At 38.4% G+C, this 25,743-nt stretch overlaps 1 protein-coding gene across 1 annotated transcript in view; it reads left to right on the top strand.

Annotated features, from left to right (window-relative positions):
• LOC114657951 (complement C1s subcomponent-like) overlaps window positions 1-23,583 on the top strand; it is a 33,603-nt gene extending 10,020 nt beyond the window's left edge. Inside the window, exons 8-12 of the mRNA XM_028809939.2 lie at window positions 495-613; window positions 4,710-4,788; window positions 7,792-7,929; window positions 11,538-11,612; window positions 22,744-23,583. Of these exons, the coding sequence (XP_028665772.2) occupies window positions 495-613; window positions 4,710-4,788; window positions 7,792-7,929; window positions 11,538-11,612; window positions 22,744-23,486 (1,154 nt within the window). The 3' untranslated portion in view covers window positions 23,487-23,583. The remainder of the gene's footprint in view (window positions 1-494; window positions 614-4,709; window positions 4,789-7,791; window positions 7,930-11,537; window positions 11,613-22,743) is intronic.
• Window positions 23,584-25,743: the final 2,160 nt, after the last annotated feature.

Here is a 25,743-nt window from a genome sequence, read left to right as displayed (position 1 = left end):
GTTAAAAATTACTAAAATAAGATAACTAGAGGGTATTCTGATTAGAAGGGCGGCACGGTGGCGCAGTGGTAGTGCTGCTGCCTCGCAGTTAGGAGACCCGGGTTCGCTTCCCAGGTCCTCCCTGCGTGGAGTTTGAATGTTCTCCCTGTGTCTGTGTGGGTTTCCTCCAGGTGCTCCGGTTTCCTCCCACAGTCCAAAGACATGCAGGTTAGGTGTATTGGCGATTCTAAATTGTCCCTAGTGTGTGTGCGTGCCCTGTGGTGGGCTGGCGCCCTGCCCGGGGTTTGTTTCCTGCCATGCGCCCTGTGTCGGCTGGGATTGGCTCTAGCAGACCCCCGTGACCCTGTGTTCAGATTCAGCAGGTTGGATAATGGATGGATGGATATTCTGATTAGAAATGCTACCACTGGTTAACTGTGAGATTGCCTCACAGTTTATATAATGAGTGCTGCTTGATGTTTTATTGTTTCATTTTAAATTTTTTTTCAATAAAGCCCAAGTGCCCTGTCCTACTCATGTTGTGCCACACAGTTTGACTGAACCGTCAACAAAAGAATATAAGATGGGGTCACAGATCCTTGTACGTTGTGAAGAGGGGTTTGAAGCTCGACTTGTAAGTATTGTTGAAATATTCCAGTAATTTCTCACTTCTTGTATTTAGAACATCACCATTAGAAGGACATGATCAATACAATAGTGTGCAACAAAGAAATGACTCAATATTACAGTTAGGCAGGATGTCAAAAGGACTAGTGCATAGGTTCAAGGATGGATGACATACAATATGAAATACTTGGGTTGAACTGCCTACTTAGAAAAGAATTGTTGTAAAAGATAACTGATCGAATTCTAAACAGATATTAGAGAAACAGTTTGTCCCAGAAGTTTTACAAATCGAGGGTAAGACCCTGCACTAACGCTAAGACTCTGCACTAACAGGTTTACATTGATTTTTTAAAATAGCAAACACACACTATTCCAGATAGCAATGCCTTTTTGATAACTGTTTTTTGAGCTAGAATTGTTCCATGTTTTTTGTTTTCAATTTGCTTTGTTTATGATAAAAGAATGTTTTGAAACTCACAAATCATAAACTTTTAATTATTATATTATGATGAATTGGGGCTCTTTGTGCAATATCACCTTAAAATAAGACAATGAAAAAACTACACTAAAGTGTCAATAAACCATAAAAATAAAAGTAGATAGTCAGAAAATGGCTCAGGCTACATTCCAGGACACTAATAATCAGAGTCATTACAAAAGGGTGACACATAAGGCAAACTGTTTATAAAAAAAGGCATGACAGGCAACATCACTAAACTAAATACTGTATAAGATTAAGTGGAATATTATGCACTGCAATCATGATAGAATCAAAATGGCACATGCACATTTCAAAGCTACATGTCAGTGCATGATACTGATGTTTATTTTCCTGATTTTTGCATGTCGTATTGTGTATTTATTGATTACATCATTTTGTAAAGATTTCTTTATTTCTGAAATGTTACTAAGGGGTCAGTCACATGTAAATTGTTTCTTTAATTTGTCTAAAAAAGGCATGACAGAGTTTCAAAGTGCCAAGATTGAGAAATAAACAGGATGAGGGAAACAGCCAAGTTTCATTTCATATTTAATTTTGCAATTGTAAAACTGAACAAAATATCTTTTGATGGGTCAAACAGAATCAGCGATCAGTTAACACATATATATTGTTTTTAACACCTATTTTGGTTTTATTGTTTTGAAGCTTTTTTATTTTTTCCATAAATAAAGTACTTTGTTTTATTGTATTTTTGTTCCATTTTATGAGGATACAATGTATTGTGGGAGTATTGTGTTGTGAAGTCTGTTTTTGGATTTAGTGTATTGTCGCATGCCTAGTAAGGATATATGGGTGGGTTATACAAAAAAATGCACAAAAAAAGAAACAAGGCAACACACAAACACACAAATGCAGACTGATGAAAGCTTTACATTTTCAGCAGATTAAATGGGATAAGTAAATAATGTGGAAATTAGAAGGATCGTTATAGTGTAGTTAGGCTAAAGCTTCTCCCTTGACTCTACCTTTCCATATTTTGTGCTTTTCCTGCCAGCTATGCCCGATAGCTGTTTATTGATTATAGCTTAGCTTTTAATACTGTGATACATGCTAAACTCACCAACAAGCTTTCCTCTCTAAGTGTACCACCTATTCTCTGCAACGGTGTCCTGGACTTTTTAACAGGCAGACTCCAGTTAGTTAGGATAGGGAACAACATTTCCAAAACAGCAATCATAAATACAGGAAACCCACAAGGATGTGTTTTGACTGCCCATGCTGTACAAGCCCTTTACCCATGACTCTGTCGCTTCCCAGCATAACACCAGCATTATTAAATTTGCTGATGATACTGCCGTCATTGGACTGATTTCTGGGGGGTGGTGAGTCAGCGTACAGGATGGAGGTGGCTGGCCTTGTGAAGTGATGTCAGGACAGTAATCTCTTTCTTAACACCAGCAAAACAAATGAGATGATTATTGAAACACGAAGGAAGAGAGTACAGTACCTACCATTGTATATTGTAGAGACTGAGGTGGAGAGAGTGGCCACATTTAAATTTTTTGGCATTAACATCTCTGAGGATCTCACTTGGACCTACAACATTACAGACCTGGCAGGGAAAGTCCGGAAGCATTTGTATTTTCTGGGAAGGCTGAGGAAGTTTGGCATGCTAAGCACCATCCACTGCCCCTCCTCTCAGCACTGCATGCTAGCTCGTGTCTAGAGGATGGAAGACCATCTTGAGACCATATACCTGCAGAGATTACACTGAAGCATTTATTTTTTTGCACGTGCACTCTTACATCTGTTTGTTTTTGCATTTCTTTTGCACCTGAGTGTTTTTGTTTATTGTGTATTTTTATCTGTTGCTGTGTATCCTTATTTATTGCTGGAGGACTCACAGAATAAGATTTTCATTGTACTCAGTACATATGACAATAAAGCTGAAGTTCATTTTTTTTGCTTGTGAATTGTTTCTTGTCTGCGGTGGGTTAGCACCCTGCCCAGGATTGTTTCCTGCCTTGTGCCCTGTGTTGGCTGGGATTGGCTGCAGCAGACCCCCGTGACCCGGTGTTCGGATTCAGCGGGTTGGACAATGGATGGATGGATGGATTGTTTCTTGTTAAAAATTGTTAAGAAGGGCTTGGAATTAGAGCTGATTTCTTAGGTGTGATGCCAGTTATACCAGCTGGATGATTCTCATTCATCTCATTTTTGAACTGAGTCATTACCCATGACTTCATACAAATTCACACTAGTCACACGATTCTTATTCACTTGTGGTTCTGTAACTTTGTCTTATTTTATTTATGCATCTTAAATATGTTGCCATGCTTTGTGTACTGAAACAGAACAATGTCATATGAATTATCATCATGCTAAATTTATAATTAATGATATGTGTATACATCTATATATATTATAGATATAAGGTATATGTATATATTAGGCCTGGGTAAATTAACACGTTATTATCGCGTTAACATATTAATTAATTAACGCCGACAAAAATGCACTTTTTGTTATTATTATTATTTTATTTTGAAAGCCTTAGTCTCACTAGCGATAGATAGAGATCCGTGATCTTCTTATTATAGCGATTTTCGATACACTTTTGCAAGAAGGAAAGTTAGCTTTGTTGGTTTAACCTCGATTTTCTGCGCGTGCATGAGTAGCGAAGAGCAAACAACTTCTAAAATAGCATGTGGAGAGATACCAAAGTGCATGCTGAAAGCAAAATAATCCGTGGATGACTTTTTTCGTATTATCGCTGAATCGGACTCTGATTTATCGGACTCCAATTTTGATGCAAGTGATCTGGAGATGAGGATCGAAAACAAAAGTGAGTTATCTGCATCAGCTGATCGGTCCCAACTGCTGTGGTGGTGCTGATCACGTTTGTGTACCTGATGCACCTATGGCAACGTTCGCCTGGGAGGACACTTACAATAACAAGAGGTACAAATCACTACAACTGTCACCTCCACGCACCTGTCTCACAAAGGCAGCCAGCCCACCGTGCATTCCTGCTGGCCATTGAGCTGCCCCCCACACAGCCGCTGCTGCCGCAAACTGCAAACAGGCACCGACAACAGGCACGACAGACAGCTACAGACGTTTTATGTTGATCTATGTGTAAAATCATAGCTTTGTGCGCTTTTCAAATTTTTGGAAAAAATATTAGCCATCAAAGAGGGTTCCCTGATAAAAGAAAATGTTTCTGCTGGTATCTGTTCAGATAAAACAGAAAACAGATTTAGAAATGTTAACTTGCTGTTGCTCGGAAGGAGCCTGTTATAATGTTGTGATCATGGCTCTCAACTCTGAGGGTAACTTGATTTTCTATAACAAACTGGATAAAATGGTAAAGCCCTGGCAGTGGCAAAGAGCTTTGGTTTTATATTTGATTTGATTACATTAATATATATATACTAAGGGTAGCATTGGTGATTTTTACATATACCATTAATATAGTGTAATTATTTTTAAGCCAGTTCACATATATATTAATACGTAAAAAAATTATTAATTGCATTGACATTTCGGAAGATCTCTACACAATCCTGGAATAATAGCAGGGCTATGGTTGGAGCTGATTATTTGGATTATTCACACAAATCTACTACTACCATACTCAATTCATCACTTCCTCCTGCAGAATACCTTTACAGTCTCTGAATTCTGGGCAGTATGTGAAACACCAGGAAAGTGGAGACATGGTGGATTTCATTGCTCATGTAAGACATTTATTTATTAAGTCATATTTTATTTGTGAAGGAACTTCTTGCCTTCTGGAAGCATGTGAGTGTGTTGTGGTTTCTTCCAAGTCCTTGAGAAGTACACCTGTTGGAGAGTGCTAATACCACTCCTGGGAGAATCATTTATCAGGTTGCTTCATCATTGAGTCAGCACCTCTTGATATTGTGTACTTCTCCTGATCAGAGAGCCATCCTGTTGATTAAAAAATAACCACTTGCTGGATTTACATTCAATAGTCTCCACTCACTGTAAACTGCTCAAGGCAGTCAATGTCTTTATTAAAAACTGATACTCAGATTTTCTTGGTTATGTTTGTTTAACTCAGCACTCCCACAGCACCACTCTGTGGTCTGTAATCAGTATTATCTAATATTATTATTATTGTTACCTAGACACTAATTTCAAAGACTGTATAAAAGTATAGGGTTAGTTTTTACTGTATACCATTTCATACTATTTATTAAATGTTTGCAAAATATCTTTGTGTAATTGTAATTGCCTACATAATACTGGCTAATAATTTTACATAATAATTAGTTTTCAATTATCCCATGATACATTTTTCAGATGAAAGAATAATATAAAATGCATAGTATTTATATGGTAGATATGGTATAGATGACTGGTTCTCAAACTGTAGTATGAATACCTCTGGTGGTTCATGATGAGTTAGTAAGGGGTATGTGAGGGAACACACAAAAAATTTGGGAGCAGCAAGTAGAGCAGACGTGGAGAGACAGTGAGAGAAGTAAGATGACATAGTTGCAATTACATCTTAAGAAACATAAAAATACAGCTTATTTTCAGGGCAAAAAGCTTTCATTACTGACACTTTTATCAGTTTATAGAACTGCCTGATTCATACTTGCTTTGGGAGTGCGATGATGTGTCCAACCAGCTTTCAGTTGCAGTGGTTTTAATTTGTAGTTCCGTGCATTTGAAAGAGGAAGCCAGCATACATTTTATGCACACAGGTAGCCTTAATGTTGGGACAAATCTAAAAAATGAAGATTTTGGAAAGTTTTGGTAAATAAAAGCATCAGGAGTATGTGCCATTTGAGTTAATCGATTTGCCCCATAAATATTTTTCTTCTATAAGTGTTATTAACCAAAGTTATAAAAGCAGCTTTAAAGAGTCTATGTAAAGAAAAATAGCCTGAATTATTTTACCATTCATGAAATTACTTGGCAATAACATTATAATTCTTTCATTTTTTATAGTATTCACTTTAAGCTGGGTTTATTTTTCAGTTAATAGATGTACACTGTAGGTTAATGTAATGTGTGCACATGCTAAAATAAAACAGTTAGCCTACAATGATCACACCATTGTTTATAAATCCTACACTGGCCAAACATGAACTTCAAACTCTGAATTGTTTATTTTTTTAAGTGTAGGAATTTTAGGCCATCTAATTTTTACTCCAAATTAAACCATACTATTGTTCACACATTAAAAATATTTTATTACATAAATTACATCTACATAAGAAAAATTTAAAGACTCACACATGCAAAAACTATCTGTCATACCTTATTAAACCTCCCAAATACAATATCTTTGGAAGGTTGTATAAAGAAATATCATGTTTAAATAAGAAAGCACAGAAATAAAAAATAAATAGAAGTACTTCAAAACATTCAGTTCATGGGGGTAGGATGTCACAAAAAAGGTTGAAACCCCCTGCTGCAGATTATCAATAATGTACAATAGAATATGGTGAATGTAAACTTTAAATAAAGATGTTATGAACAGATAGTCAATATCAGGCATGCGCAACCTTTCCGCTATTGACGGCCGCACTACAGACTTTTTACTTTAATAACGGCCGCCAGTAAGTCCAAGTAAACTTAATAATGTTTTATGATTTATGTAAAAATTTACAGATTACACATTAAAACAGAGTATGATATATCTGACAATATTCAATTTACTGGTCTACATATGTAAAAAAATGTCTACGAAACGTCATATAGGACAAAAAACCTTTACAGCAATTGTTTCAGGAAGTTTGGAAAACATCGCCATTAATGGCTTCCTTGCTCTTGCATGTTTGCAGACAGACTTGCAAAGTCAGGGGACTCGCTGGAGACCATTAGCCGTATTCCAGACTCTAGATTGCTGTCTACCAATCGGGTTCGGTACTTGTTTTTCAGATATTTCATTCTGGAAAACGCTGCTTCGCACATATGATGACCGTTTGCTAATGGCGATAGGCAGTGTATGGACTTAGCCACAAGGCCGTACAGGCGTACACTCCCATTTCCTTCTCAGTTCCATATTGGCTAGCCGCTAGTCACGTGACTTCACATGTACTCCTGGGTGTCAGCCCATTTCAACCGAACTTAATATTCAAGTAAGCAAATCGGCTTTCGGCGTCACCATACCGACCCGGCCGACAAAGATTCCGCGGCGTTGAGACCCCTTACTCGCTGGAGTCCAGAGACCCTACACCTGCACGGCCGCCATTACGTACACTTTAATATACACGTCCACGGCTGCCAAAGTCCTTGCCCACGGCCGTATGCGGCCGTACGGCCGCAGGTTGCGCACAGCTGGTCAATATGATGATGTGAACAGTAGATGGAGCCAAAGTGCATAATGCAACTAGGACTGATGGAGAAGTTCATTTATAAATGTTTCTTAATAAAGCAAACGTTTTGGTAGTTTATTACCTGTCTCACACTAAATCTCTTCCCTGTGCTTCAAGAACAAACAAAGAAGAGTACAAGTAATTTCTAATTTATATATCTGATTAATTTAAATTAAAAAAAAGTACTTATCATTAGTACAATATACAGTATGTTGTGTTCAGCTAAGCACCAGTTCATCTTATTTTTTTATTTTCACTGTAGTCATATTTGCTGTGTAACTAAAAGTGTTTTACATCAGATAATAAACTACTTTGTTATTTACTGCAATGAACCATTACTGACAAAAAATTAATTCCATCTCTGTTTTTTTTCTTTTGTTGCTAAAGTGGTTTCCTGTGGTGTTCCAACTTTGCCAAGTAATGGTTACTTCATTTTTATCACCGATCAGAATGTCACCACTTTCCAGTCCATTATTCAGTACAACTGTAACCAGCCATATTACAGCCTGAACTCTACTAGCTATGGTAATTTATTTATTTTTCTCATTGTTCTGTTTTTCTGGCGTGCATTTATTTAAGCTTTAAACTTAAAATAGTATAAGAAATCAATACAGTATAAATGTGGGGCTAGAGAGCATGAGCCCATTAGGTACAGGAAGTGGCAATTAATTATGAGAAGTGCTCAAAGAGACTGGCATAAGGCATTACCTGTATTTTGTTTTACTTTCCCAGTTTAACATCATCCAGGAAGGGTGTTTTGCCATCCATATTTATAGACTTTGCCAGAAGCAAAATGCCTCATCAACAGTCCTAAATTTAATGGTCCAGCTGTATTAGCACTTTTCATGTTTTCATGTACAATGAAAATATACCCATTTGTTTTGACAGTGCTAATGTTGGTCCAAAATGAAAAGAAAAAAAGCAAACACCCAAAAAAAAAAAAAAAAAAAAAAAAAAAAAACAATGAGAGGAGCCTATGTGGGGACTTGCTAGTTATGCAAACAAAAGCTTGTGGGCAGTGTGGATTGGATTTGTGGGGACCAATGAAAGCAATATGCAGAAGACTGGGTAAAAAGGGGATGGCATCAGGCAGAATAAAAAGGAGAGGGAGTAAAACTGTCTTTTTGGAGTAGAAAAATGAGAGAATGGCTGTAGAGATAAGAGTCAGCCTAAGGCTTCGGCCAGTACATCAGTGAGCACATCAACAGTATTTTGAAATGTGGTGCCATCTGTGTATTATTTTTAAGCGGTAACAGAATATTACATAAGCAAAAAACATACAGTGCCCTCCATAATGTTGTTTCCTTGATTTACCCCTCTGGTCCACAGTTTAAAATTACAAATTAAACAATTCAGACATGATTAAAAATGCTTTAAATATAGGGTCCTGGCAAACTCCATTAAAATAAAAAAATAATTAAAAAAAACATTCATTATTCCAAATTATGATTTAAACTCATGCTCAGACTACTTCTCCTTCATTGTCTAAATCATGTTATATAAATTACTGTATGAAGTCAACCAACTCATAACAATACCAGACAGTACAACTAAAATGATAGTCTTTAATAAAATCATAATGCATAATTGTTTATTATTATTAATCATAATAATACATGATTTACATTTTTGGATTTGTTTGATGTTATTTATCCATTTTTTAAACTAAGTACTGTACCTCATTTCAACACTTTGTTTTTTCACCAATCATGCAAAAATGTTGGTATCCTTCAATAAAGGCACGCACATAAAGGCGAGCTTCAAAAGGGCAACCTCAATTGAGCGCGGCGAATAAAGGCGTTCGTAGATAATTTAGATAATAATAGATAGATAATAAAATATCTACGTGGCATTGCACATAGTTGCGTAGATAATAATAAAATATCTACGTGGCATTGCACATAGTTGCGTTTGCCTTTATTCGCTGCGCCCAATTGAGGTCGCCCTTTTCAAGCTCGCCTTTATTTACGTGCGCCTTTATTCACCGCACCCAATTGAGGTCGCCCTTTTGAAGCTCGTCTTTTTGTGCACGCCCTTATTGAATAGAACCAAAAATGGCTGATCCAATTAAAAAAATGCATTTAGTTTGCCATTGGTCCACCTTAAAATAAAGGCATTAAATTAGAAATGTCAACAATAGTTCATTATTCAAAAATGGCTGAGTTGATCCTACAGAAATTTTTCATATATAATAAAACAAGGGGGCTTCGCCCCCTGCTCGCTTCGCTCGCCTACCCCCGGCGTTTTGAGCCCGTGCCCGCTGGGCAGCCGTAGTTTCAGACGCGCGTTGTAGGAGCTTGCGTTGTTTTGAACCTGTGCTTGCCCTGCCTCTGCGGTTTGAGACACGTTGTAGGCGTATATCCGTCAGTCGAGCTCGTTCGGTTTGAACCCGAGCCTGCTTTGCCTCCGCAGTTTCAGACGGTAGGTCGCGTTCGGCGTTTTGTACGATCCCAAGCAGCACACTATTTCTAACTTCACTCCGCAGTAGTGCCACGCACAATATGGCGGTGACACCTGTGCCTTCACTACGCATTAGTGCCACTCACAATATGGCGGCGACGCCTGCGCCTTCTGTATTATGTCGGGTTTTACCATGCTGTGTAGGCGCCTTTGCCTTTCGTACTTTCCCGCTCCTTCCGACGCGCGATGTAGGCGCCTGCACCTTCCGGGTCTGCCTCCGCTGTGTGGTGTGGACGTTTAACTGTCGTTGTTTCTGCCTTTATATTCTGTATCTCGCTGTGCATGTGTTTCGTGCCTCGGTTGTTTTGAAGCTGTTGCATTCCAGTTTTCATCATCTGTAACCTGCTCTCCATGTGTTTGTCCACGTTCTTTAACCTCTTTATGACGTTTTACTTTGTTTCCTACTCTGTCTTTTATTTCTGACCTCGCTTTATCCTAGTCTCTCCCGTTTCGCTCTGGGGAGGGGGGCTTTGTGTGGCGCCTGCGCACTATGTCTCCTGCGTCCACGGGCAGGTCCCTGCGTCCATATCCGGTTTACCATTCTCATTTAGTAATATGGATTAAACCAACCTAAAATCCAGGCAACATGGAGTTTCAAATATTTAATTGGGAAGGGTGGTTTTAATGGGGTTAGTGCATGTATCATTTTAAAATGGCTGAGTTGAAATTTATGAAACTTTGCATGCATATTACTGTCAAGGCAAATTAAAATCTACACTTTAAGGCCTTTCAGAAGCTCCACTGAGAAATGGAGTGGTAATGCCAGGACTTGGGGTGGGCCAAACCAAAACCATGCTATCAGTAGCTGGTTTGGGTGCAGTGACGGGAGGACCAACATGAAAATTGCGCATTACTGCAAAATAGATGATTGATGTTCATGAAATGTTGCTTGTATATTACAGTTAACCCAACTTAACATGTAGAATTTATGGAGTTTCAAATGTTTCATCATGAATAGCTGTAAAAAGAGGTAAAAAGACAAAAACTGGTATTTCCCAGCTTACATCCTGTATCAGTGACTCAGTTATTCAACAAGCCATCTAGTGTATTAATGGGGAATTAAAGAAACTCATATTGCTGTTATAGAACAAAGGATTTCATGTAGCCTCACATTAATTATGTGATAAATTGTTTGCCTTAAGTATCTAACTCTTTTTACAGTCAATTTGAATGACTAGCTGTTCTCTAGCTTTCATTTGTTATCTGTCTGTATAAGCTTAGAAATGTTTTTGGCACATTTATTTAAAAGAAATCCATGACATTGTGAAACAACAGTAAACCAAGAAATACAAAGAATGCCACCCATAAGGAATTACTGCCATTATGTTGAAGTAGATGCTCAAGTAAAAAAAAAAAAAACATGAGTGTAGTATTTCCTTCATCAGGGTAAAGCAGAAAAACATTTACAAAAGCCAAACTGAATTTTTTATAAAGTCAAGGGATGAAATAAAAATAGGGAAAAAGTAAAAACTGAACGGCTTCAAAATCATAACAAACAAGTTTGTTACTTAAAAAAATACTGTAAATGTTAAGTTTATTAAAAAGAAAAGTACTTTTGGTAAATATTTTAATGATTACTGGAAGGCTAAAACCTAAAGAAAGTTTACACAGAGCTCTTTTTTTAGATGACCTGTAAATGTTCCGTTTAGTAATGCTTCTCTACATGATTTCAGTTAACTTCTCTTGTGGAGCTGATGGTATTTGGAGAAACAATAAGGGTGAAATTAAGATACCAGAATGCAATGCAGGTAATACTAACACTTTTGATTGTAATATTACGAATAGAATCATCTTAGACTGTTAAAGTAAACATGTATTTTGATATTAGTTTTTTTATTCATATAGTTTGACAATTCAAGTGATTTAAGTAAAGAGTAACAATACACTCTGGTGCTTCATTTATATTATGTGCTAAGTTATCCAAAAGATAATGTGCAAATGTGAAAATGCAATCTAACCAGTTTAATCAAGTTAATTAATAAGTTATCTGAGAATAATTATGTAAATTCTGTAAAAACTAAGATGCTTTGCACAACATTGCCCTGTACTATTTAAATCTTCTAACATTTGTCTCTTATCATTGTAATGACATTCATTCCACATAAATTTAAGCATCTCATAGTTTCCTGAGGAAATGAATGTCCCAAATATGTCTGCAAAATGGTCATTTATACTTTTCAGTGTGGGAATGTGTCTGTAAAGTGGCCATTGACACAAAAGCATTTTCCTGATTCTCCACGGAACTATAATAAGGAAACATAAAATCGTAAAACAAAAGTGAATTTTCTAAAAAGAACACATTTTGTAAAAATATCCCGATGAGTGAAGTTCATCAAGAAGGAAGCAAAGAAACCCTAAACTTTACATATCTTCTAGGATTATAGTTAAAATTGATGTCTCTAACTAAACTGTAAGGAAAGCACTTATAGAAGAGCAGTAAGACAGGAGGAATTGCTCAGTAAAAAAGAAAATTGGTGCTTGTTTCAGATTTTCTAAAAGAACACCTGGATAATCTTCAAATATAAAAGTTGATTCTGTGCAATAATGTGTGAAATAGTTACCGTATAAGAGTCCCATTATATTTGGTAACAATGAACACTGCATTCTATGAATGTTATACAGTTTGTCCAGAATGTTTCTAAAAGTGTCATAGAGAAAAGCCAAACAAAATGACACCTTTTATTGGCTAACTAAAAAGATTACAATATGCAAGCTTTCGAGGCAACTCAGGCCCCAAGGGGCCTGAGTTGCCTCGAAAGCTTGCATATTGTAATCTTTTTAGTTAGCCAATAAAAGGTGTCATTTTGCTTGGCTTTTCTCTACATTCATAATGGCTAACACGGTACAACACCCTAGTACTAAAAGTGTCATAGATAGTGAATTGGTTTCAGGTATGGTGGTTTAACAGGTCAATATGATGTCAAGTCAAAAATTTTAAAAATGCTGATTTTATTTTAACAGTTAAACAAACAAGGATATAAGGAAAAAGACAAAGTACCAAAAACCTTCTGCCCAGCAAGGTTATTTTAGGTTTGCCTTTTTATACTAGTTTTTGTTTCTATAATATTTCACATAACATTTCTATTTTATTTTTGTATACATTAGTTTCAATTTTAGTTTATTAACTGTGAGTAACAGGGTGGCACGGTGGCGCAGTGGTAGCGCTGCTGCCTCGCAGTTAGGAGACCCGGGTTCGCTTCCCGGGTCCACCCTGCGTGGAGTTTGCATGTTCTCCCCGTGTCTGCGTGGGTTTCCTCCGGGCGCTCCGGTTTCCTCCCACAATCCAAAGACATGCTGGTTAGGTGGATTGGCGATTCTAAATTGGCCCTAGTGTGTGCTTGGTGTGTGGGTGTGTTTGTGTGTGTCCTGCGGTGGGTTGGCACCCTGCCCGGGATTGTTTCCTGCCTTGTGCCCTGTGTTGGCTGGGATTGGCTCCAGCAGACCCCCGTGACCCTGTATTCGGATTCAGCGGGTTAGAAAATGGATGGATGGAACTGTGAGTAACTGTCACAATCAGACAAAACTGTAAACTTAATCAGTTTAGAAATAATATTTGTTTAAGTAGAAGCCTAGAGATATTTCACATTAAAAACTAGCAAAAGCCAAACCAGATACTGAATATGACCAACTTACTAAGAAGCTTATAGCGTTTGCTTATTTGTGTGGATCAAACCACACTTCTGCATACAGTTTAAGAAATCCAAATTTAACTGGAATAAAAGAAGAATGAATAGCTGAAGTAGGTTAATGTTGCAAAAATGTAAAGGGCAGGAATACTTTTTTATCCATTACACAATTTACTTCTACATTCCTACTACGACATTTACTCACTCAGCACATGCCATGTTAAATTTGAGGTGGAGAGAATTACATTTTCTGAAGCTTGGCATGTCTCATAGCTTTGTAGAGTTGTCAGTTTCAATGAACAAATTAACCTGGGTTTCTTCTCATTTCTTGTGTTCAACTGAGTTTTTTCCCCAACATAATGTTAATATTTTTTTGCCTTGCACTCGTATGTGGACTTGAACTTACATGTGTGTTCTGTTGATGCTTTTCATCCTTTTTTTTCTTTGTTCAAAAGATTGTTGTAGGCTAATTTTTAATGACTCCATAGGTGGATTTTAATTTTTATGAACTTCTTTCTAGCACAAAATATATATCCTGCTCCAAGACAATGTGCTTACACTTGCTGCTTTATATATTGTATGAAAAAGGCACCTATTCGGGGCTTTGTCATTTGTTACTGCTCAGGTTGATCTCTAAAGCTGTTTCAGCCAGAGAAAGTTTATATACATAATTTTGACACCTGCAGGCCCAAAACCTTCTGGAAAAAAAGTTACAGTACAGTACAGTACAGTATGATCACGAAAGCCAGGAGGGGACTTAAGGGGTATGGCTTTTGATATTGAATCTTTAGTCAGGCCTCAGCTAGCTGTATTGAGGGAACCACAGAAAAAAGTAGTGTAGAAATGTAGTGTCAAGGCTTGAGACTTGAATAGGCACTACACAAAAACAGCATGTCAAATCTGAAGTACAAAAAGAGTATGATCTTTCAAGCATCTATTATGAAAGAAAAATATTTTTTGAGCCTTATTTATTTTACATGGGTAAAGTCAAAAGAAGATATGAGCAGTGTACACTTTTGAGTTAAGACCATGTTTTTATACAAACTGAGGAAACTGCAATTTTTCAGGGGCTGACTTCAATTTACTATTTGAAAATGTAACTGATTTGTCCTGCCCTAGCAATATTTTAGATTATTTACAGCAGTTTTCTTATGAAAGCATTGGTATAGTTTGGACATATGACATATATCTTTGGCTGCAATCAGAAAGTAAAGTTTCTACAGTTGATAGTAAGGAATAGTTAAGGAAGTTGGCCTGGTTTCTCATAACATCCTGTCTAGCTTGCTTGTGTCTATAGGTACAGTAAATGTGTTGCTTGTAAATCAATTTAGTGAAATAAAAATGGCCTTTCTGAAGCTGGCTCACTGATATGCACTTATAGCAGGTGTTTCATCCCTGAAATCAAGCTTCTGAGAGCACCAAAAGGTAAATATTAAACTTAAATATTTCAGTGCTTGTTGCTTGCTCTGCAGTTTTCAAAAAGAGGCAAGCTTGAAGTAGCACAGTTTAAAGCTGGAAGAGAGCTGCTGGAAGTTAAGGTTACATTGCTGAATCTAGAGCAAATCTGAAAATGACTGAGGAGTATGAATCATGTGGAATTATAAGAACAGTTATTGTATTTTGAAGATGCTGCCTATGATTTATTAAAATGAAGTAAACGAGAATAGTTCAAGTCTTTGTTCAACAGATGAGAGTTCTGCTAAGCCAGAGTTACCAGCTATCTCAAGTTCTCAGGCCTTACAAACTGGCTAAAGCTGTAAGCATGTGGGTCCATGTGGGCTTGCTTTGGTTTCCTCCCACGGTCTAAAGACATACAACTTAGGTGAATTGGCAATGTTAAATCATTCCACAATGTATATGTGTGTGTGTATTTGTGTGTACGTATATAGATGTGTGTGTGTTTGTGTGTGCATTTACCCTGCAATGGGCTGGCACCCTGTCTAGGGGATGTTCCTGCTTGAATCTGTTGCTTGTTGGGATAGGCTATAGCTGCCTCCTACCCTGTATAAGCAGGTTTAGAGGATGGATGGATCAATGAATACTAAATTGTGTCCTGCCCAAAGCAATTCCCTCTTACATGTAACCTATTTTTAAAACATATCTAGAAATTTTTATTTATTTATTTATTTTATTGTAATCATTCCATACAAATAGATCAATTTATACAGTAAACATATATAGAAATTTTAAATGCAGACTAGTTTATTGTTTCAGATTTACAAATCTCTATCTCACACTGAACATACCGCTGTGAAAAAATATTTAGAAAACAAAAATGTTATGTCTTTCTATTTGATGATGCAAATAAATAAATTAAAATGCTCCAACTTTGAAATCTTTTCAATAAATTGCATCTGAATGTTATGCTATGCATACATCTTCTAACTTGTTATGAAAGTGTCATAATTAAAATACATAGACAATAAAAAAGTGAGTTTTCTGTCATTTAAAAATTATTGTGTACTTTTTTGTAATTCTGAAGCTTTAAATGTGTTAACATAAGTGAGACTTGCATGATATTGTAAATTTATATTATAAGCAATTTACCATATTTGACATATGGAGCGGGCAGCACGGTGGCGCAGTGGGTAGTGCTGCTGCCTCGTAGTTAGGAGACCCGGGTTCACTTCCCGGGTCCTCCCTGTGTGGAGTTTGCATGTTCTCCCCGTGTCTGCCTGGGTTTCCTCCATGTATTCCGGTTTCCTCCCACAGTCCAAAGACATGCAGGTTAGATGCATTGGCGATTCTAAATTGTCCCTAGTGTGTGCTTGGTGTGTGTATGTGCATCCTGCGGTGGGCTGGCACCTTGCTCGGGGTTTGTTTCCTGCCTTGCGCCCTGTGTTGGCTGGGATTGGCTCTAGCAGACCCCCGTGACCCTGTAGCTAGGATATAGCGGGTTGGATAATGGATGGATGGACATGTGGCTATGATGTAAATATGCAGCGGTACAGCTGAGACTCTAAAAAATTATTTTTTATGGTTTGTCTGGCCCCCAAAACCTAAATGTCAAACTTTACACATGGTAAGTAGGTTGCCAATCATACCAATGCTGAGGTGTATCCAAACAGGAAAAGTTGTGGAGCAAGGTGCTGTTATTAAATAAGGGAGAATGCATATACCATTTGGCATGGAGACCTACAGTAATGGCGCCAGCTTTATAGGAAGGTCAAGTTAGAAACTTCAGAGTCAACAACATGATTTCTCTAATAAGTGTTTGGGTTTGTGCTGCTCCTCTAAGAGAGTAGAAATAATGGAGTTCACCATACAGACATAAGTGAACCCTAGCTTGGTGTCTTTTCAGCAAGTATATGGCTGCTTCTTAACCCAAAAAAATGGTTTTGTGCCAAGTTGGAAGAAAAAATCACTCACTTAAAACTTTATCTTTATGAGAGTTCCAAAATAATGGATAGTTGGAAGGAAAGCTGGTCACAAGCACTCTATTAGGAGAAGGAGTGGTAAGAGTCAGAGAATGGCAACAGAAAATACAAATGAAAGATAAAGTGAGCCTTTGAAGCAGAGTATTGAGACGTGGGGAATCACTTAATAACTAGAGATTTGAACCCATTTCAAGAAGATCCAGAGTGGCCCTAGTGGTTTCGTTTCTCTCATAAATCACTTATTTTAAATGAAACCTAAACAAATCAAATTGTATTTGTCACATACAATTATGCACTCAGTGCAAACTGTAGTGAAATGCTTAGTTACAGGAGCTCAAGGAAACATAAATATTATAATAAACCACAACCCCTGAACACACATGATAACTTCTGGTTTGGACAATAAGAGAGGTGCTGCTCTCAGTAACAGGCTTATACAGTATGTGGCAGTAAGATGTGGCCAGATCTGTTGAGTTGTACCACAGTCAGTGGCATCACTAGGGGGGTACAACATGGGTGCTGTATCAGGTGACACCATTAGATGAGGTGACACTAAAATAATGTTTATAAAATTGTAGTGTGTTTGGTGTTTCAAGCTTATAACAGCAAGGTGATCTATGCCATCAACCCCGCAGTAGATGAAACAATTGAGTGTTGAAATCACCAATCACCTCCCTATTGCACTGAGTGATCCCAATCCTTGTAATCCCACTGACCACATGTATACATTTAAATTAATTAGTATTTTGAGAAAAACAGGTCCAGCTTGTGTCCACCAGGAACATGATAATAAAAGCTTGTTTCTTCTGATGTTCCCCTGCATTCACTAGCATTCTAGGGTCAGATGACTGTTGGTAGCAGAGTGAATTATTTCTGTTTCTGAGTTCATAAACACTGAAAAAGGATGATGTAACTTATCTCTATAGACAGTAACATCAACAAATTCAGTCAGTATTTGAATGGCTCATTTACAAATTTTACTTTTAATTATAATGCTTATTCACATACATTTTCAGTGCCTCTCCTGCTTCTTTCATTTTTTTTGATTGTTTTAGATAAATCCCATCCAGAATTGAAACAATTTGACTTATGTAAAATAGATCAAACATTCCTCATCATATGGAGGCAAGCCAGTTCTGAATCCAGATCTTCACCAGTTCCATCCTTGGATGATCTGCTTCAGTGATAAGGTGTAACGGAGCTCCTTAGGCAGCAGTGATCGCTGTTCTACCAGCTGAGTACAGGAATATTTAATGTACCAGTAAACCCCCGATTCGCTAACGAATTGCAAATAAACACATGGCAATCACTCTGTGTGTCATATAATCGTTGGATGGATGACAGATGATGGAGGGTGGGAGTGTTGTGGGAGGCTATGGATTTAATTAAATACATACTGTATATATGTATGTATATGAAGGCACGGCAATCACTCTGTGTTTCATACAATCGTTGGAGGGATGACATACGATGGAGGGCGGGATTGTTTTGGGAGGTTATGGATTTAATGAAATACATATATATGCACGTACATTAAATATATTTCAGTGCAAAGATGCAAATGAGGTACATAGGAAGTAAAGAAGTAATGAAATGTTAGATTACAGATAGTTAATCAAATATTTCTTTATATACAAAGACAGTGACTGCACATGACAGTCATTAATCCCAATGAATGTTCATTAACAGTGGGTTCATTATAGAATGCGTTGTCAGCTAATTTGCGGAATTGTTCATTGGCCGTCTATCGTTCCTGTCTTTGGTGTTTTCGTTGTTGGAATACAGAAGGTCGTTTATCCTCCCTTTGAGAAGCGCACTGTAGGCGCCTTTGCTCATTGTGTCTATCCATACGTGCTCGTTTTTGGATGTCCGTTAGTTGAGCTCTTTCGTTTTGGAGCCGTGACGTCTTTGCTTGGGGTGTTTCTGAAGCGCGTTGTAGGCGTCTGCGTTCATTGTGTCTATCCATGCAGGTTCGTCTTTGTATTTCCGTGACTTGAGCTTGTTCTTTTTGGAGCCGTGAGTCCTTTTCTGGTGGTGTTTCAGATGCGCGGTGTAGGCGCCTGCGTTCATTGTGTCTATCCATGCGTGTTCATTTTTGTATTTGCGTTAGTTGAGCTCTTTCGTTCTGGAGCTGTGAGCCTTTTGCTTCTGGTGTTTTAGAAGCGCGTTGTAGGCGCCTGCGTTCATTGTGTCTATCCATGTGGGATCGTGTGTGTGTTTCCGTTAGTTCAGCTGTTTCTTTTTGGAGCCGTGACTCTGTTAGCTATACAGTAATCCCTCCTCCATCGCGGGGGTTGCGTTCCAGACCCCACCGCGAAATGTGAAAATCCGCGAAGTAGAAACCATATGTTTATATGGTTATTTTTATATTGTCATGCTTGGGTCACAGATTTGCGCAGAAACACAGGAGGTTGTAGAGAGACAGGAAGGTTATTCAAACACTGCAAACAAACATTTGTCTCTTTTTCAAAAGTTTAAACTGTGCTCCATGACAAGACAGAGATGACAGTTCCGTCTCACAATTAAAAGAATGCAAACATATCTTCCTCTTCAAAGGAGTGCGCGTCAGAGAGAGAGAGAGAGAGAAAAAAGCAAACAGTCAAAAATCAATAGGGCTGTTTGGATTTTAAGTATGCGAAGCACTGCCGGACAAAGTAGCTGCGAGGAAGGGAGCAAGCATTTTTCAGCATTTTTTAGAGGAGCGTCCCTATCCTCTACGCCAGTATGCGAACAGCCCCCCTGCTCACACCCCCTCCGTCAGAGCGAGAGAGAGAGAGAGAGAGAGGAAAGCAAACAATCAAAAATCAATATGTGCTGTTTGATCTTTTAAGTATGCGAAGCACCATGCGGGAAGCATATTGCTTGCAAAGCAGCCACATGTAAGCCCAGCAAAGAAGGGAGCACTGTGAAGGTAATCTTTCAGCGTTTTTTGAGGAGCAGCCGTGTCCTCTAGGGCTGCGAACAGCCCCCGTGCTCACAATATATTTGAGGAGTTTTATTTAATACATAATATGCGCTGTGGTTGGGTAGCTTCCCAGCCATCTGTCAATAGCGTCCCTTGTATGAAATCAATTGGACAAACCAACTGAGGAAGCATGCACCAGAAATTAAAAGAGCCATTGTCCGCAGAAATCCACGAACCAGCAAAAAATCCGCGATATATATTTAAATATGCTTACATATAAAATCCGCGATAGAGTGAAGCCGCGAAAGTCGAAGCGCAATATAGCGAGGGATTACTGTATGTCGTTTACTGTTATGTATTATAATGGCACTTGCGTTTAATGCGGAGCATTCGTTTATTGTGTTTATCCATCTGCTCTTATCTCGGTGTTTTCTGTGGCTTATTATTACTGTATAGGCGCTTGCGTTGTAGGTGCCAGTGTACATATGCTGTGTAGTGTGGACGTGTGGGGTTTCCGTACTGTAACACTGTAATACTGGAATGCGATTGAAATATGCGCTGAATATTGTCGTTTCTGTTGTTAGTTGGTTTGAGCCGTGACTCATTTCGTTTCTGAGCCGTGATTCCTTTCGCAAGCGTGTTGTAGGTACACGCGTGGACCTTGGCTTTGAGCCGTAACTCCTTTCGCGAGCGCATCGTAGGCGTGCTCACAGCATGGACCTTTAGTTTGAGCTGCGCACGTTGTCACAGCATGGACCTTTGGGGATTCCGTACATCCGGTGAGCCCTGCGCACCGCAGTTTGAGACGTGAATCCTTTCGTTTTTGAGCCGTGACTCCTTTCGCAAGCGCGTTGTAGGCGCACGTGTTGTCACAGCATGGACCTTTGGTTTGAGCCCGTGAATCCTTTCATTTTTGAGCCGTGACTCTTGGTTTGAGCCGTGCGCATTGTCACAGCATGGACCTTTGGGGATTCGGGGATTCCGTACATCTGGGGATGCCGTACATCCGGTGAGCCATGCGATTCAAATATGCGCTGAATATTGTCGTTTCTGTTGTTAGTTGGTGAGCCCTGCGCCCCGCGGTTTGAGACTTGAATCCTTTCGTTTTTGAGCCGTGACTCCTTTCGCAAGCGCGTTGTAGTCACAGCATGGACCTTTGGAGTTTCCGTATATCCGGTGAGCCCTGCACCCTGCGCCCATCCGGTTTACAACCTTAGGTTAGTAATATGGATCCTACTTTACATTCCTCAAAGTATCTTACATTCTCAAATGTTGCACATATAAAAAAAAAGACGGTTATGAAGGGCCAAAGCTTGTGTCTGCAATGACAGCAGCATATCTTCAATTTACAAATCCATTCAAAATTTTGTAGTAACACGCCAGAGGCCAAATCTTCAACATTAATAATTAAAAATATTAGTCAGTCAGTCATCTTCCAACCCGCTATATCCTAACACAGGGTCACGGGGACTGCTGGAGCCAATCCCAGCCAGCACAGGGAGCAAGACAGGAACAAATCCTGGGCAGGGCACCAGCCCACCGCAGGGCACACCCACACCCACACACCAAGCACACACTAGGGACAATTTAGGATCGCCAATGCACCTAACCTGCATGTCTTTGGACTGTGGGAGGAAACTGGAGCACCCGGAGGAAACCCACGCAGACACAGGGAGAACATGCAAACTCCTAAAAATATTAGTAACATTAACAATTATAAAAAATAATTGTAAAAAAAGAGAGAGAGAGAGGAGAGTAGCTCCATCTTTCACAATATTGTGCATATATTGTGATAAATAGCAGACTTGAGTCACAATTCCCCATTTAATCCCAGGGATGTGAGGGAAAAAGTGTTCAAATAAACAACTGTTGATGTTGCTAAAACAAGAAAAGAATGAAGTGCTCCAGAGTAGGTCCTTCTCAGTCATGGTTATTCATTGAAATGATGCTCTCTTTCCAGTCCTGGTTGGTTTTTGAAGCATTGATTTCCAGAAAGGGTTGTCTTGGTGACATGGTGACATCACTTGTGCTCCATTCGGGGTTGCCCTGAACTGCGGGTGGAAACAGGAGATTGTGTTACCAAGAGGACCCCCTCCCTGCTTGGGGTGGCATGGCTTACCTGTACAGAGTCTTGAGGATGCCTCTTAATCACACGTGCCTGACAATATTTAGAGGTTAGCTGTCAGACCCTGGTTGAAATCCATAATGAGGTGCCTTCTGTTTGCAAGTTCTTTAAGCATATGCATGGATTACTTCAATGGACTATGGTCTTCAAACACAGATGTAGGACATGATACGCAACTATAAACTGAATCAGGATGAATGTATGTGGAGTGTAAGCGTGAGAGTGAGTACGCTCTGTGTCGGCTAGTTTCTGCCTATTGCCGATTAGGTACGTTCCATGTTTGATGATCATACAAAAGTACACTATTCTTCCAACTACAATTACAGGGTAATGTTTTAAAACTCATTTCATTAAAGAGTTTCTACTTAAACTAGTTGCATCTACTGAAATCCAATAATGACTGTATGTGAAACTAGAGTATATTATTTAATCTTACTTAATAGTTTCATATGCACTCTTCTGAAATCTAAACATTTACTTTGAGTTTGTTTGCTTTGTTTTTACTTTTTTTTTTTTTTTACTTTTATCATTATTCTGTAAAACTTTGGTAAGCACATAATGTACTCAAACTTGTTTACACTCTATAGTAGTTAAAAATTCAAGAAAACTTATGCAATGAGTTTTGTGTTTAATTTTCATGCTGTGCATGTCATGCTTCATTTAATAAGTTAGATTCGCTTTTCTCATTTTGTCCTCATAAAATATAACTGTCTCACCTTTAAAGTTAGTATTCTGAAACTCTGTTAGATTCATCCAGATATCAAACAAGCACATTCCTTCATCCATTTATCAGGATATCTGTAAGAAATTATAATAATATTAGTTTATATTTTTCTGTCTTTTCAGTGTGTGGAAAACCCTCAAACCCTCTTGTATTGTTCCAACGTGTGTTTGGAGGCAAGGAAGCAAAAGAGGGAAACTTCCCCTGGCAGGTGTTATTTCTGAGCCCCTTAGGGGGCGGTGCACTCATTTCAGACCAGTGGGTGGTCACTGCTGCGCATGTGGTTGAAGCCGACATTAATGAAGTTTATGCAGGTGTAATAAATATTCATGAAGGTTTGGCTAATGCTTTGAAGCTAAATGTGGCAAATAAATTTATTCACCCTAACTATACAAATACAGATTATGACAATGACATAGCATTAGTAAGACTCGAGGAAAAGGTAACATTTGGACCCCTAATATCCCCAATATGCCTTCCCAAAAGGAGTGAAACAGATTTGTTGAAAACTGGGACAGTGGGGTTCATTTCAGGTTGGGGTCTTAGTGAGTTTAATCAATTACCTAATAGCCTTCTATATGCAATGATCTCAGTGCAGGAAATGAATAAATGCAGAAATGTAGAACTGAACAGAGCAATGGAGAAATTTGTTTTTTCAGATAATATGTTTTGTGCTGGGTTGAATGGAGCTGACAGTTGCAATGGTGACAGTGGTGGAGCCTTCGCAGTCCAGGATGAAAACAATGTATTTCATATTGAAGGTATTGTGTCATGGGGAATTAAATGTGGGACTTATGGTGTGTATATGAAAGTAGGGAACTATCTGGATTGGATTGAAGAAACCATCTCTACCGAAAACATTAGATAATATCAGAAATAGTCTCATTGCTGGGTTCCTTAGATGTTTCTATTTAATGGAATTTAATTTTATGATTAAAAATAAAAAACATCTTATTCACACTGTACTTCAATGTATAAACCTCAATCCTGTCTTTATTTGCAAATAACATACAGAAAGACACTGAAGAGATTCAGTTCTCTAACCAACATTACATTTTGCATTCCTTGACAAAGTATTGGCAGAACTAAGAAGATACACATTCAGTTCTGAGTTATTGCATTTTTATTTAAATTAATATTGGATGCGGTATTTGCTCTTAACATATAGAGATGACCAACAGCAGAAATGTACAGATTATTGCATCTCCCATAATTTATACTGATAATAAAAGTTAATTGACTTTTGATATCTTTACAATGAACATTCTGCAAAAATAAAATAAATGTTTATAGACACTGGTAATAATTGAATAATGAGTATCCAAATTAAAAACAAGCAGACCTCCAAATGGGGAAACAATTGTTTTTTATTTGATCATGTAGCTCAGTTTCAAAGCACAGGCACAAGGCTAATTCCCCCAGGCTAGTCAAACATTACTGCCTGTGTATGCATTTTAAAGGAAAAATGAAAAACCCTTTTTTTCCCACCTAGTCTGAGTTGGCTTTGGAAAGTAATATAGATACAAGTGTAGTACTTGTAACTGTTATATTACATTTTAGAAATGTATCTGACATTGAATGTGTGATATAGTTTGATGTAAATGTACTGAAGTTGTGATGTTCACTAAATATGAGTTGTTAATGTTCTGTTGACCCCATAATGCTAAGAATAGATTATGATTTGTTAATAAGCTAACTTTTACTCTTTAGCAATTTATTTTTGTAGATGACAGCCTGGACAGTTCCAGGGGGTCCCCCAATTTACCTCTATAGTATAACATACACATAAATGTGTCACTAATTAGAGATGAAAATGTCAAATACATATACAGTAAATGTATAATATCATGTATCAAAACAGGTAATAAAAACTCTGTCTGTCATATAAATGTGCATATATCTATATATAAAAATCACTGCATGTAATCTTAGATATAAAAACAAAAAATGACACTGAGGTGTAAGAATTGTTGGGAGACACCTCAGTGGATCACCATTTAATTAAAGACTATTTGGCAGTGCGAGTTAGCTCCACTCTCTCAAACTCATAATAGGAGCCTCTTGAGCCTGTGTCCGTAGATAGTCATAACCGAGTATTGAGCCATAGCAAGTGAGGACACACACTCAACAACTGCAATGGATGGGTGTTAAAGTGAAAGAGTTTTTAATCTATAAGTACTTTTAAGAACAAATAAAAGAAAAACAAAACAGTGCATCTTCCCATCCTCTTTAATAAAATCCCTGTGTGCGTCCATGTGTCTGTGTCTTCTGGTGAAGTGCGCATCATTGCTGGGGAAAGTGCTGATTGGGTACTCGCGGTCGCGCACATAAAATCCATTGTTGGGGAGACGCCACACATACAATAATCAGCTGCACGCCAGCACAGATTAAAATACTTGCTGGGGAACTGCACAGTACTTGGTGGAGAGACGCTACAGCCACGATTATCAGCTACATGCCACACGTTACATCAGTTCCTGGGGAGACTCTGCTGATTGCCCACTGTTGTGACAGAAAATTAAACGCATATTACGGACAAGGCGAAGGGCGGAATGAGTGGCAGAGTCACCAGCCTCTAGCAGATGCTTCAAAGGCTGCCTGACGCGTCACACAAGACAGAGAGGGCGGGACCTATAAAATATCACGCGGCCGATCCAATCGGATTTCGGGAAATGAGGGAACACCTAAAACATAAGGCATTAAAAATCCATTCGGGTACTGATACGCGGAGACCAGCTTCCCCAAAGAGGTAGGATTAGTGTGTGTTGTTAGTGCAAGTGTTCACTCTGAGGATGTCAGATTTGCGATTAAGAAGCTTGGCCCGGTAAAGTGTAAAGTGTGAGTCGTTGAAGGGGTTCCCCAAAGATGTGGGATTAGTGTGTGTTGTTGTGCAAGTGTTCACTCTGAGGATGTCAGATTTGCGATTAAAATGCTTGGCCCGGTAAAGTGTCAGTCGCTGAAGGGGTTTTCCTAAATATACAAATTTTCATGATATTACAATAGGATGACTTTTAACAGTAGATTAATTTTCATGCACATAAAATCCATTGCTGGGTCAATCAGCTCCACGTCAGCACAGATTAAAATACTTGCTGGGGAACTGCACAGTACTTGCTGGAGAGACG

This window comes from Erpetoichthys calabaricus, chromosome 9, assembly GCF_900747795.2.
Source record: "Erpetoichthys calabaricus chromosome 9, fErpCal1.3, whole genome shotgun sequence".
Classification (NCBI taxonomy): Eukaryota; Metazoa; Chordata; class Cladistia; order Polypteriformes; family Polypteridae; genus Erpetoichthys; species Erpetoichthys calabaricus.
Note: the sequence above shows the minus strand (reverse complement) of the source record. Positions and strands in the feature narration are given on the sequence as shown.